Raw genomic sequence first — 15880 nt, forward strand, 5'->3', positions numbered from 1 at the left:
AAAGGCCGTGAGCATTCAGAACCAAGCATTCTAATAATTGCCTGATCAATGAGCAATAGTTGATCATCTCTGAATGGGCACAGGCGATCGCTACTGTGATCGCTCGTTCTCATACAGAATCATTGTTTGCCAGCAGCAAACAATGATTTTACGTTTCAAATAAAAGATGTGATCTGTGCAGTGGATATGTAGTTTAAAAAATGGGTCAGAAGTAAACACATAACAGTCTCTTTTTACTAAGTCCAGCATAGAATGTTTGGTACATTAAATAGCAGTGTAAAGTGCAATTTCTGTCACCAGTAAGGAAGTATGGAGGCAGGTTGGATGACTGAAACTTAATACTGGTAGGTGTAGATGTAGATCAGGTCTATACTTTAGCTTTAGTTGGCCTAGTATGGCCTAGTCTTGGGTGATGGGTGTCTGAGCCATTGTCCCTCACCTTACAGCAGTGTCTAATATGCAGAATGTCAGCTGTTCGCTCTGCTGTCTGGTTTCTCAGGTATCTTCTTGATACCTGAGAAAATCTGTAACAGGAGCAGGGCCACTCCTCTCTGTATCTGTTCAGGAACTCCCCCTCCTGGCAGGAAGCAGGACCATCCCACTCCCACTCCTTCCAAGAGAGGAGGATCAGGGTAGTTAGCCCTGTCCATGCCAACCATTTGCCAACCATATAACTTACTGGTACTTACGGACAAATAACATACAGTATATAACATTACCTAACAATATGCAATACAAAAAAAACAATTTGCAGATATCCCCAGGTCTGGGGTACTGCAGGTGCGTCTGCTATCTTTTCCCCTTTATAGTAGCCATAGGGGGTACAGAAGTAACAGTCTTACCAAAGTTTATTAAAAAATAAAATAAAAATTGTGGCACTGAGCTTTTAAGACAGAAATGAGGCCAATACAGCTGTACGGCATACATATTAGGACATCGTCAGACATCATCCACAACTCCATCCTCCGTCAGGCAAAACTCCCTCCTACCTCAGACTTTAGACAAAACTCTGTCCTCCCTCATCCGAAACTCCATCAGACATCAGACAAAACTCCGTCCTCCATCAGGCAAAACTCCATCAGACCTCAGACATCAGACAAAACTCCGTCCTCCGTCACCCAAAACTCCATCAGACCTCAGACATCAGCTAAAACTCCGTCCTCCGTCACCCAAAACTCCATCAGACCTCAGACATCAGCTAAAACTCCGTCCTCCGTCAGGCAAAACTCCATCAGACCTCAGACATCAGACAAAACTCCGTCCTCCGTCAGGCAAAACTCCATCAGACCTCAGACATCAGACAAAACTCCATCCTCCGTCAGGCAAAACTCCATCAGACCTCAGACATCAGACAAAACTCCGTCCTCCATCAGGCAAAACTCCATCAGACATCAGACAAAACTCCATCCTCCATCAGGCAAAACTCCATCAGACCTCAGACATCAGACAAAACTCCGTCCTCCCTCACCCAAAACTCCATCAGACATCAGACAAAACTCCATCCTCCGTCAGGCAAAACTCCATCAGACCTCAGACATCAGCTAAAACTCTGTCCTCCCTCAGACATCAGCCAAAACTCCGTCCTCCCTAACTCAAAATACGCCCTACTACACACACTCTTCACCTGACGGAGCTCCTAGCTGCTGGAGAGGCAAAGGACCTGTGATGACGTCATGACCATGTGACAAGTCACGTGTGTGGGAGGGGTCAGATGTGCACAGCAGCTGGTAGAGTGTACAGAACTGTAGCTATCAAATAGAGCTCTGTACTAGAGATGTGTGTGTAACCTGCATGTAGCAGAGCTGTGTACTGTGTTACAGAGATGTATGTGTAACCTGCAGGCAGCAGAGCTGTGTACTGTGTAGCAGATCTGTATGTGTAACCTGCAGGTAGCAGAGCTGTGTAATGTGTAGTAGATCTGTATGTGTAACCTGCATGTAGCAGAGCTGTGTACTGTGTTACCGAGATGTATGTGTAACCTGCATGTAGCAGAGCTGTGTACTGTGTTACAGAGATGTATGTGTAACCTGCAGGTAGCAGATCTGTATGTGTAACCTGCATGTAGCAGAGCTGTGTACTGTGTAGCAGAGCTGTATGTGTAACCTGCAGGTAGCAGAGCTGTGTACTGTGTAGTAGATCTGTATGTGTAACCTGCATGTAGCAGAGCTGTGTACTGTGTTACAGAGATGTATGTGTAACCTGCAGGTAGCAGAGCTGTGTACTGTGTAGCAGATCTGTATGTGTAACCTGCAGGTAGCAGAGCTGTGTACTGTGTAGCAGATCTGTATGTGTAACCTGCATGTAGCAGAGCTGTGTACTGTGTAGCAGAGCTGTATGTGTAACCTGCATGTAGCATAGCTGTGTACTGTGTAGCAGTGCTGTATGTGTAACCTGCATGTAGCAGTGCTGTGTATTGTGTAGCAGAGCTGTATGTGTAACCTGCATGTAGCAGAGCTGTGTGCTGTGTTACAGAGATGTATGTGTAACCTGCAGGTAGCAGAGCTGTGTACTGTGTAGCAGATCTGTATGTGTAACCTGCATGTAGCAGAGCTGTGTACTGTGTAGCAGAGCTAATTGTGTAACCTGCATGTAGCAGAGCTGTGTACTGTGTAGCAGTGCTGTATGTGTAACCTGCATGTAGCAGAGCTGTGTACTGTGTAGCAGAGCTGTATGTGTAACCTGCATGTAGCAGTGCTGTGTACTGTGTTACAGAGATGTGTGTGTAACCGCATGTAGCAGAGCTTTTTACTGTGTAACAGAGATGTGTGTGTAACCTGGGAACTATAAAAAAGTGTAAAATAAAACATAAAAATTCAGATCACCCCCCTTTTCCCAAAATGAAAATAAAAGAACTAAAAAAATACACATCATGGGTGTCGCAATGTGTAAAAACACCCATTGTATAAAAATATATTCCCCATACGGCAAAACAGGAAAAAAAAAAGAGTCCAAATGTCCGATTCTCTGTTTTTGGTCGCTTCATTTGCTACAAAAATGTAAATAAAAAGTGATCAAAAAGTCTTAAACACCCCAGAATGGTATCAGTGAAAAGTTTAGATTGCCCCGCAAAAAATGAGCCCCCATCCAGCTCTGTACACATAATTCCCAAAAAGTTATAGGGCTCAAAATATGGCGACAAAAAAAAAATCTGATTCTGTAAAACTCCTGTCACTCCGAGTTACTCAGAATTGGTAACCTTAATTAATAAATACATGCAACATGAATGCATATATGCCACTTCACACAGATCACAAGTGTTAGGCCTCTTGCACATGAACGTTGTTGGTCCATTCCGTGCATTGGGGACAGCAATTTGCAGTCCCCAATGCACGGGCAACGTGCGTGCAGCAGCCGGGACAGATCCAGACCCATTCAACTTGAATAGGTCCGTGAATATGTTCTACTTTTTTGCTGTGCGGAGGCATGGCCAGAAACACCACGGAACCAGTACTCTGTAGTGCTTCTGTGGGGATCCGATCCGTGTTTCTGTTCCGTTCAAGTGAATGGGTCGACATCACGGATGCGGGATGCACACGGCTGGTGCCCTGTGTATTGCAGAACCGCCGTATGTGGTCCACAATACGACCACAGGCACACAGCGACCATGTGCAAGAGGCCTTACAAAGATGGGGTTTAAGGTGCACATCCTCTTGTGCTTCCCATATTCCACAGATTTATATCACACAGCTACTTACAGTTGTGCTGATAAGTTTACATACCCTTGCAGAATTTATGATTTCTTAAAGGGGTATTCTCATCTTCCCTTTTTCATACTTACCTTCCTTGAGCGTGACGTTCACTTCCTGTATTCTTCTCCCGACCGGGCCGCGCTTGCGCAGAAGACTGAAGATTCTCTCCCGGCCGGGCCGCGCAATGTCCTGAACGCGCACGGCGCCGCGCATGTGCCATGGTGACTTATTCCTGGCCTGTATAGTACAGAGTCGGCGTGCACATTCGCGGCTCTGTACTATACTGGCCAGGAAGAAGTCATCATGGCGCATGCACGGCGGCATGCGCGTTTAGGACATTGCGCGGACCAGCCGGGAGAGAATTTTCCGTCTTCTGCGCAAGCGTGGCCCGGCTGGATTCGACAGGAGAGGTGGCCGTGACCAGGGGAGACCAAAGACAACATCAGGTAAGAGGGGACTTATTTTCTAAAAAAGGATGGGAATTGGGTAATAAAATGTATTTAGAAAAATTATCACTGTCAAATCATTACCAGATTTACCAGTGATCATTAAGATGAGAATACCCCCTTTAACCATTGTTCAGAGAATATGAATGATACCACGGACACTTTTCTCTCGCTCATGGTTAGTGGTCGGCTGAAGCCATTTATGTCAAACAACGGTGTTTACTCTTTATAAATCATAATCACAACACAAACTCCCCAAATGACCCTGATCAGAAGTTTACACACCCCAGTTATTAATACCATGTATTGCCCCCTTTAACATCAATGACAGCTTGAAGTCTTTTGTGGTAGTTGTGGATGAGGGTCTTTATTTTCTCAGATGGTAAAACTGCCCATTCTTCCTGTTGAAAAAAAAAGCACACCACAGTTTGACGTGATTTTTATTTACGACATTCGATGTGCGATAAAACTGACTGGTTACTTTTATTCTACAGGTCAGATCGAATCCGGCAATACCTTATATGTATAGTTTTTCTTGCGTTTTAATAGTGATAAAAAAAAAAATATCAGATTTTTTTTGTCGCCATATTTCGAGCCCTATAACTTTTTTGTAATTATGTGTACGGAGCTGGGTGGGGGCTAATTTTTTGCGGGGCAATCTAAACTTTTTACTGATACCATTCTGGGGTGTTTAAGACTTTTTGATCACTTTTTATTTACATTTTTGTAGAAAATGAAGTGACCAAAAACGGCGAATCGGACATTTGGACTCTTTTTTTTCTGTTTTGCTATTTGCCGTATGGGGAATTTATTTTTATACAATGGGTGTTTTTACACATTGCGACACCCATGATGTGTCTTTTATTTTAATTTTGGGAAAAGGGGGGTGATCTGAATATTTATGTTTTTTTTTTACACTTTTTTATAGTTCCCAGGTTACACACACATCTCTGTAGCAAAGTACACATCTCTGCTACACAGTACACAGCACTGCTACCTGCAGGTTGCACATACATCCCTGTAACACAGTACACAGCTCTGCTACATGCAGGTTACACATACAGCTCTGCTACACAGTTCACAGCTCTGCTACATGCAGGTTACACATACAGCTCTGCTACACAGTACACAGCACTGCTACATGCAGGTTACACATACAGCACTGCTACACAGTACACAGCTCTGCTACATGCAGGTTACACATACAGATCTGCTACACAGTACACAGCTCTGCTACATGCAGGTTACACATTCAGCTCTGCTACACAGTACACAGCTCTGCTACATGCAGGTTACACATACAGATCTGCTACACAGTACACAGCTCTGCTACCTGCAGGTTACACGTACATCTCTGTAACACAGTACACAGCTCTGCTACATGCAGGTTACACATACAGCTCTGCTACACAGTACACAGCACTGCTACATGCAGGTTACACATACAGCTCTGCTACACAGTTCACAGCTCTGCTACATGCAAGTTACACATACAGCTCTGCTACACAGTTCACAGCTCTGCTACATGCAGGTTACACATACAGCTCTGCTACACAGTACACAGCACTGCTACATGCAGGTTACACATACAGCACTGCTACACAGTACACAGCTCTGCTACATGCAGGTTACACATACATCTCTGCTACACAGTACACAGCTCTGCTACATGCAGGTTACACATACAGATCTGCTACACAGTACACAGCTCTGCTACCTGCAGGTTACACATACAGTTCTGCTACACAGTACACAGCTCTGCTACCTACAGGTTACACATACATCTCTGTAACACAGTACACAGCCTGCTACATGCAGGTTACACATACATCTCTGTAACACAGTACACAGCTCTGCTACATGCAGGTTACACATACATCTATGTAACACAGTACACAGCTCTGCTACATGCAGGTTACACATACAGCTCTGCTACACAGTACACAGCTCTGCTACATGCAGGTTACACATACAGCACTGCTACACAGTACACAGCTCTGCTACCTACAGGTTACACATACATCTCTGTAACACAATGCACAGCTCTGCTACATGCAGGTTACACATACATCTATGTAACACAGTACACAGCTCTGCTACATGCAGGTTACACATACAGCTCTGCTACACAGTACACAGCACTGCTACATGCAGGTTACACATACAGCTCTGCTACACAGTTCACAGCTCTGCTACATGCAAGTTACACATACAGCTCTGCTACACAGTTCACAGCTCTGCTACATGCAGGTTACACATACAGCTCTGCTACACAGTACACAGCACTGCTACATGCAGGTTACACATACAGCACTGCTACACAGTACACAGCTCTGCTACATGCAGGTTACACATACATCTCTGCTACACAGTACACAGCTCTGCTACATGCAGGTTACACATACAGATCTGCTACACAGTACACAGCTCTGCTACCTGCAGGTTACACATACAGTTCTGCTACACAGTACACAGCTCTGCTACCTACAGGTTACACATACATCTCTGTAACACAGTACACAGCCTGCTACATGCAGGTTACACATACATCTCTGTAACACAGTACACAGCTCTGCTACATGCAGGTTACACATACATCTATGTAACACAGTACACAGCTCTGCTACATGCAGGTTACACATACAGCTCTGCTACACAGTACACAGCTCTGCTACATGCAGGTTACACATACAGCACTGCTACACAGTACACAGCTCTGCTACCTACAGGTTACACATACATCTCTGTAACACAATGCACAGCTCTGCTACATGCAGGTTACACATACATCTCTGTAACAGTACACAGCTCTGCTACCTGCAGGTTACACGTACATCTCTATAACACAGTACTTGGCTCTGCTACATACAGGTTACACATACAGCTCTGCTACACAGTTCACAGCTCTGCTACATGCAGGTTACACATACAGCTTTGCTACACAGTACACAGCACTGCTACATGCAGGTTACACATACAGCACTGCTACACAGTACACAGCTCTGCTACGTGCAGGTTACACATACAGCACTGCTACACAGTACACAGCTCTGCTACATGCAGGTTACACATACAGATCTGCTACACAGTACACAGCTCTGCTACCTGCAGGTTACACATACAGATCTGCTACACAGTACACAGCTCAGCTACCTGCAGGTTACACATACATCTCTAACACAGTACACAGCTCTGCTACATGCAGGTTACACATACAGATCTACTACACAGTACACAACTCTGCTACCTGCAGGTTACACATACAGATCTGCTACACAGTACACAGCTCTGCTACCTGCAGGTTACACATACAGATCTGCTACCTGCAGGTTACACATACATCTCTGTAACACAGTACACAGCTCTGCTACCTGCAGGTTACACATACAGATCTGCTACACAGTACACAGCTCTGCTACCTGCAGGTTACACATACAGATCTGCTACCTGCAGGTTACACATACATCTCTGTAACACAGTACACAGCTCTGCTACATGCAGGTTACACATACATCTCTGTAACACTGTACATAGCTCTGCTACATGCAGGTTACACACACATCTCTAGTACAGAGCTCTATTTGATGGCTACTGTTCTGTACACTCTACCAGCTGCTGTGCACATCTGACCCCTCCCACACACGTGACTTGTCACATGGTCATGACGTCATCACAGGTCCTTTGCCTCTCTAGCAGCTCCGTCAGGTGAAGAGTGTGTGTAGTAGGGCGTATTTTGAGTTAGGGAGGACAGAGTTTTAGCTGATGTCTGAGGTCTGATGGAGTTTTGCCTGACGGAGGACGGAGTTTTGTCTGATGTCTGAGGTCTGATGGAGTTTTGGGTGAGGGAGGACGGAGTTTTGTCTGATGTCTGAGGTCTGATGGAGTTTTGCCTGATGGAGGACGGAGTTTTGTCTGATGTCTGAGGTCTGATGGAGTTTTGCCTGATGGAGGACAGAGTTTTGTCTGATGTCTGAGGTCTGATGGAGTTTTGGGTGACGGAGGACGGAGTTTTGTCTGATGTCTGAGGTCTGATGGAGTTTTGCCTGATGGAGGACAGAGTTTTGTCTGATGTCTGAGGTCTGATGGAGTTTTGCCTGACGGATGACGGAGTTTTGTCTGATGTCTGAGGTCTGATGGAGTTTTGCCTGATGGAGGACGGAGTTTTGTCTGATGTCTGAGGTCTGATGGAGTTTTGTCTGATGTCTGAGGTCTGATGGAGTTTTGCCTGACGGAGGACGGAGTTTTGTCTGATGTCTGAGGTCTGATGGAGTTTTGCCTGACGGAGGACGGAGTTTTGTCTGATGTCTGAGGGCTGATGGAGTTTTGGATGAGGGAGGACGGAGTTTTGTCTGAGGTCTGATGGAGTTTTAGATGAGGGAGGACAGAGTTTTGTCTAAAGTCTGAGGTAGGAGGGCGTTTTGCCTGACGGAGGATGGAGCTGTGGATGATGTCTGACGATGTCCTAATATGTATGCCGTACAGCTGGCATGCTTTTCACTATGCTCCCTACTTTAGCAAATGCACTATTGATCATGGATCTGGAGTAGACTGGTAGAACATCATTTGCTAGAAATCTGCCCATCTCATTATTTTCTTATACACTTTTCCCAACACGTAATATTTTTTAATCTGCAGACACTGGTATTTAATTGAAACACTTGAGACACCTGAAGTGAAACATCAATTGTAACCATTAAAAATCAAGGATAATGATTTAACCCACAAAAACATCCCTACTGGATACAACAAATGCATTTATTTAGCAAAATAGCAAAACTAGATGCAAATAAGACAAGAATTGAGTTTCTCTTATACATGCAAACCTATACTGAGGAGATAGTTGAGCCATAGGGACACCTGCCACTGGGTTGGGTTTCCCTTGGCTGATCCTTCAACACACTCACAACAGTCATTGAGCAGTTACTAAATAAAGCCACCTCTAAATGTGCTTTTCAGAGCTATCACATTGGGAAGAGACAAAACTACGTTCAAAGATTCAACTCCTTAAGAATTCAGGTAGGTTTCTTAAAATCCAATTGCCTTCATTGGCAGGTGCAAACAAGTCCTGACATTACAAGTTCAGCTTGTTAAGAGATATTCATTGTCTATGAAATACTAGATGGTCTGCATTGTTGTACTGTTTTTTGAGGGGCAATAATTATCCCTTTGGGGCACGGGGGTCATTGCTTTAAATTTGACCATAGACAGTTCTGTAAGTTCTTTAATGAGCACATGGGAAATGAGGGCTTTTCCACAATGCAGAGGTGGGTCAGTAAATACCAGAAGTTTTTGTTATATTATGTGAATTGTATATTAATAGTATGTTTTTATTTATTTTTCAGCAGGCAAATGGTGGACATTCTGATAATTTCAATTCTTTGCAAAGCAAATATTCCAGGACCCTGGAGACAGCACTAGTAAAGGTAAAACATAACCAGGTTACAAGAGTACCAAGATAGCAGGGTGAACACAATCAGCAGCATGGTCTTTGCACTATGTATCTTGATTTGTGGGGCAATAGTTGTACCTTTGGGGCACTGGTGCCATTTATTTGAATCCAATCATAGACAATTATGCAGTGAGGGAAAGTAAAAAAATGATGCGAAACAGCAACTACTACAAGACTCTTAAAAAAAAAAAAAATCTAAGTTCTTTGTAGAACACATGAGAAATGGGGAGCTTTTCTATAGTGCAAAGGTGGGTCAGTGAATATCAGTAGATTTTGTTATATTATGTGCAGCGTATATTAATAGTATAATTTTATTTTTCAACAGGAAAATGGTGGAAATCATGCTAATTATAATTCTCTGCAAAGAAAATACTCCAGGACTATGGAGACAGCATTAACCGAGGTAAAATGTTCCCAAGTTATAAGACTACAGTGACTGCATGGTGGACACAAGTGGCAGAGCTTTAAAGGGGTTGTCCGAGAGATGAACCTGGACATACCCCCATTTTCACCTAGGCGGGCCCCCTGATATGAGCATGAAATGCTCCGATCCTCTCCTTTGCCTTGCGCTGTATTGCGCAGGGCAGAGGGTTTTTAAGGAGATCCGGTGACATACTGGTCTCTCCATGGGTAAAGCTAGGTGGAGGCTTCCGCCTAGCAGTGAGGCCTGTAACATCACCACCACTAATGGGTCGTTTTTAGTGCTGCCCTAGCCTGTAAAATGGCTAGGGAAGCACTAAAGCCCGCCTCCATCAGGGCTGTTGACTTAACTGGAAACACTGCTAGGCCTAAGCCTCCTCCTAGCAGTGTAATAAATAGAGATGAGCGAATTTCTCTAAAATTTCCTTCTGCCGGTTTGCTGAATTTTCCCCAAAAATATGGTTTGATCCGAATTTATTTGTGGCGAATTGCTTTAAAAAGAAATGCTATTTCCTGGCTGCAGAGAGCATTTACAATGGCATAGAACACTGTGCCTTGCAGTAACACGCATAGGGAATCTGCTTTGGTAGGGAAACAATACTGTCAGTCAGTATGACATGCAGATGACAGGCGTCGCTCTTAGAATCCCTGCTCACTTCACTCATTTGGGCAGTTATGGGGCCAAAACTGACCAATAGCTCAAGTGTGAACTCAGCCTTACAGGTCAATGTTAGCTCCAGGTATAAAGAACTGTGCAGAGGCCCAAGATCCTACTATAGCATGAAAGAGCGCACTCCTTTTACACCAATTCAATGATTCCACATAGATCTCTACAGAACCTGTTCTATTAAACACTAATACAAGTAGAGCCCCCCCTGACAGAGTGGAGAGGGTTTCAGCAGTAAGCTTGTGTAGACGTCACTGATTATTTTGCCCTTCCTCTGATCCGTCAGAACAATAACCCCCAAAAAACGGATCCTGTCTGTGGAGCATCTGCCTTCACTCGGTCATCATTTGGTGAGTAATCCATCAGTATTGCTGAAGGCCCAAAAAAAAACAGGAGTGGATCCAAAACACAGATGACACATGAATGGAATATTTGCATGTCTTCTGTGTTTTGTACCCACTCCTGCTTTTGGCTACCAAATCATAAGCCAATTCTGATGCAAAATAGGGACCATGTCATGCACGCTGCAAGTGTGAATAAACACTGAAGTTTGAGTTAAGAACTTACTTCGCGAAGTAATAATTTTGGCTCGTCAGAGCCAATGCATTCTAATACTGTACGGAGCTCCGCCTCTCTACAGTATTAGAACTAGGTTTTATGCGAATCGATTTTGGCAAATTTTCCATTTTAATCAATTTTTTCCAGTAACAAAGCAAGGGTTAATAGCCAAACAAAACTCAATATTGCCCCGATTCTGTCGTTTGCAGAAACACCCCATATGTAGCTGCAAACTACTGTACGGGCATACAATAGGGCGTAGAGGGAAAGGTGCGCCGTATGTTTTTTGGAAGGGAGATTTTGCTGGACTGGTTTTTTTGACACCATGTCCCATTTGATGCCCCCCTGATGCACCCCTAGAGTAGAAACTCCATAAAAGTGACCCCATCTAAGAAACTACACCCCTCAAGGTATTCAAAACTGATTTTACAAACGTCGTTAACCGTTTAGGTGTTCCACAAGATTTAATGGAAAATAGTGATACAATTTCAGAATTTCACTTTTTGGGCAGATTTTCCATTTTAATAATTTTTTTCCAGTTACAAAGCAAGGGTTAACAAAACTCAATATTTATGGCTCTGATTCTATAGTTTACAGAAACACCCCATATGTGGTGGTAAACCGCTGTACGGGCACACAGCAGGGTGCAGAAGGAAAGGAATGCCATACAGTTCTGGGAGGGCAGATTTTTCTGGACAGTTTTTTTTGACACAATGTCCCATTTCAAGCCCCCCTGATGCACCCCTAGAGTAGAAACTCCAAAAAAGTGACCCCATTTTAGAAACTACTGGCTAGGGTGGCAGTATTGTTGGTACTAGTTTAGGGTACATATGATTTTTGGTTGCTCTATATTACACTTTTTGTGAGGCAAGGTAACAAGAAATAGCTGTTTTGGCACCGTTTTTATTTTTTGTTATTTTCAACATTCATCTGACAGGTTAGATCATGTAATATTTTTATAGAGCAGGTTGTCACGGACGCAGGGATACCTAATATGTATACAATTTTTTTATTTATGTAAGTTTTACACAATGATTTCATTTTTGAAACAAAAAAAAAAACATGTTTTAGTGTCTCCATAGTCTGAGAGCCATAGTTGTTTCAGTTTTTGGGCAAATATCTTAAGTAGGGTTTGATTTTTGTGGGATGAGATGACGGTTTGATTGGCACTATTTTGGGGTGCATATAACTTTTTGATCGCTTGCTATTACATAATATGTATACTATTTTTTATTTATGTAAGTTTTACACAATTATTTCATTTTTGAAACAAAAACAAAAAAATCAAGTTTTAGTGTCTCCATATTCTGAGAGCCATAGTTTTTTCAGTTTTTTGGCGATTATCTTAGGTAGGGTCTAATTTTTTGCGGGATGAGGTGACAGTTTGATTGGTACTATTTTGGCGTACATACAACTTTTTTGATCACTTTTTTGATCACTGGAAGAACCGTGGCTCCAATGTGGTGGTCCAGCCTACAGCAGCAACCGCTGCATCACCCAGTGGCACGCATTCGATTTTAGGCAGTCAAGGCTCCACTACCTCAGCCGAAGGGAGCTGTATGTCCTTCCCATTATCTGCTGGTCCTGATGCTCCTGCTCCTCCTCCTCGTCAGTCATTCCATCAGCAATCGATCACCGAAGCGATTGCCAAGACACTACAGTATGTGTGCACTCATCTAATGGCTCAGAAGTTGAATGTGCTCCTGGCCAAGTTACTGGTGCTGCAGTTCCTCCCTTTCCAAGTGGTGTAGCTTTCAGAGAACTGATGGCTTGTGCCGAGCCGCGGTGGAGAGTCCCAAGCCGTAATTTTAATGCGTAAAAGGCAGTACCAGCCCTGCACACATATGTAGAACATAAGGTGGGTTAGCCCTTGAGCCTGTTGGTGTCTGCCAAAGTGCACGGCAGCGCATATGTTGGACCGACTATACGAACAGAGAAAGGCCATAAATGATTTCTTGATGATCCAAGCGGACAGGAGTACTCCCCTGTGTAACTTCGATGTCAGCCAGTAGCAGCTCATGCGTGACACCTGCTGTTTGCTCAGGCACTTTGAGGAGGCCATGTTATTTGTCAGTTGCCAGGACTACGGGATGAACAACATAATTCAACTTTTTATGGAGGTTGTAGCTACAGAAGGAACAATTGCCATATTTGTAGTTACCTATGGGTACCTAGTGTCTTTAAGAAGGTGTCACAAATTAAAGGATGCATTGGTCAGCAGCCGTTTAGCTGAAGACAAGGCAACAAATTGGTTAACCAGCAAAAGACCCATAGGTAACTACAAAAGTGGCAATCGTTCCTTCTGTAGCTACGACCTCCAGAAAAAGTTTTTTACCATTGGAGGCATTGATGATAAGGTAACCCAGTTTATCACCTGTAAATCGAGTTTTGTTGTATACGCGGTCACATGTCGACTATAAAGCCTCTGTTTGAGAGATATAGGGAACACCTGAATTCAGTAAAAACTGGTAAAGGATGCCCCCACCTCATCGACCATGTACTGCGTTCACATGAAGGCAATGTTAACTGTTTGAAGTTTGCAGGTTTAAAAACAATACCCTCTCCCCCCCCCCCAGTGCAAGGAGGCAATAGACAAAAAGGAGCCAGGTGAATAATTAGCACCGAGGCTGCTGGAGCACTGGGACTCAATAAAATAAAAGATCTTAGTGTTTTCATATGACAGTCCATGCTCCACATAAAGGGAGCAAGCAGTTAACTCGTGAATGCAATTACCTTTGTTTTTAATTGATGGGCGTCACACGCAGTCTCTGCAGATGACGCATAAAAGGGGCGCAGAGACACTGCCCCTCTGTCAGTAGCCGGAAGAAGCGCAGCAGCGCGAAACGGATGTCGCTACTTCGGCGCTCTGTGATCTGGTGTCCGTCCCAGCCCTTGCTTTGTGTCCATGTGTGTTGGATGAATAAAGAAGCATTTTAACTGCAGTGGTGAGTGACGCCTGTCATTTCTTGTACCTGCAATCAAGTTTTATCTTGTGTTTCCCTGAGCTGAGCACCAGGTACACTGCATATATAAGGTTCCCTGGATGTTTGTTTGGCAGTAACAGTACCGAGAAGCACCGCCCAGGACTTTTCTTTCTTTCCCCCTGCATCACACTTGAGTTATTTGGTCAGTTTTGGCCCCGTAACTGCCCAAATAAGTGAAGTGTGCAGTGATTCTAAGAGCGACGCCTGTCATCTGCGTGTCATGCGGACTGACAGTATTATTTCACTACCACAGCAGACTCCCTATATGTGTTACTGCAAGGCACAGTGTTCTACACCACTATACAGGCTCTCTGCAGCCAGGAAATAGCTGATTTATAACGTGATTCGCCACTAATAAATTAGTATCGAACCAATTTTTTTTTTTTTTTATTCGGTAAACCAGCCAAATCTAATTTTTTAGAAATTCGCTCATCTCTACTTACTAATACATTAATAAAATAGTTAGGGGCTGTCATATTTATACATTTGAATTCTCTGACACAGTGAAACTTTGGAGATTCCAAGTTGTGGAAATTTTGGAGTGACCTCAAAAGGGCTTAAGTGCTGTAGTCCCTTGTCCTAAATGGGTGATTATTCCACAGACCTTTGCCAATATTGACTTTAGGTGTAACTTACCTTTAAATGTTACACAATGTGACATACGCCATTTAGACAGTTGAGTTTTCCTCTTTATCTTATTCGCTAATAATGAATGAAATCTTTATCTTGTTACATAAATTTGAGAGTTAAAACTATAAGCTGGATAAGAGAGGCTGCATTATATTCTAAGCATTTAATGATAGCTCCCCGATCTCTAAAAACATAAATCAGCAGGCAGAAAAAAATTATGATTCTGCACTAAGAAATTACTGTCTTTATACTGGGAAATGCTTTCTTAAAGTGTGTCTCCAGCAAACTGCTACAGATAAAAGGATGGAAGAAAGAATCAAGACCTCGCACAAAATCCAAGCAATTGATTTCCAGGAAAAAATTTATATAAATACTGACAGTAATTAGGATAGTAAGCATAGTACCTACTGTGAAAAATAATAATATTGGTGGGAGTATAGCAATGAGTGACCCCAAGAAAACAAGAAATGTAAAGCTAGTGAGCCCTCATTCTGGTGCAGTTAAGGCAGACTGTATATGGGGTCCATGGATGGGGTCATAAAGCTTATGAGAACCAAAGCCTCCAATTCTACCTGGAAATTGTCCATCTGGTTGAGTTGGGAGCTAGTAATTGTACAGGATAAGTTCCCAAAACCAATATTTTCATAAATATTAAGACCTGAGTTAGTTTTGACGCATTTATTTTTGCATTCTCTCAGATCTAAGATCAAATTACTTACTAACTTTTCTAAGCCTTGCACCCAGGGGCGGACTGGGAATTTAAAGTGGCCCTGAAAAAAACCTAGAAATGGTCCCATGTTGTAGGAGGATTCAAATTGACTGAAGATGGGGTAACACAAGCAGTCCAGCAATACTGTAGTAGACCACAAAATAACAAAACCAAATGCCACACTGCAGCACAAAATACTGCCTCCCCTGCTGCAGTATTTAACTGTATACCCTTCCTAAGGATGGTGATACAACTGAATTCAGGATGGAACCTGTGACTGTTGACCAGGTGTATAAATACCCGATTCTCCTAGCATTAATTAATGCTA

General features: G+C 43.3%; 1 protein-coding gene across 1 annotated transcript in view; it reads left to right on the forward strand.

Moving 5' to 3' along the window:
• LOC122942150 (cadherin-like protein 26) overlaps positions 1 to 15880 on the forward strand; it is a 119871-nt gene that overhangs the window by 87767 nt on the left and 16224 nt on the right. The window contains exons 17-20 of the mRNA XM_044299649.1: positions 9092 to 9151; positions 9478 to 9558; positions 9910 to 9987; positions 13350 to 13586. Of these exons, the coding sequence (XP_044155584.1) occupies positions 9092 to 9151; positions 9478 to 9558; positions 9910 to 9987; positions 13350 to 13586 (456 nt within the window). The remainder of the gene's footprint in view (positions 1 to 9091; positions 9152 to 9477; positions 9559 to 9909; positions 9988 to 13349; positions 13587 to 15880) is intronic.

This window comes from Bufo gargarizans, chromosome 6, assembly GCF_014858855.1.
Source record: "Bufo gargarizans isolate SCDJY-AF-19 chromosome 6, ASM1485885v1, whole genome shotgun sequence".
Lineage (NCBI taxonomy): Eukaryota > Metazoa > Chordata > Amphibia > Anura > Bufonidae > Bufo > Bufo gargarizans.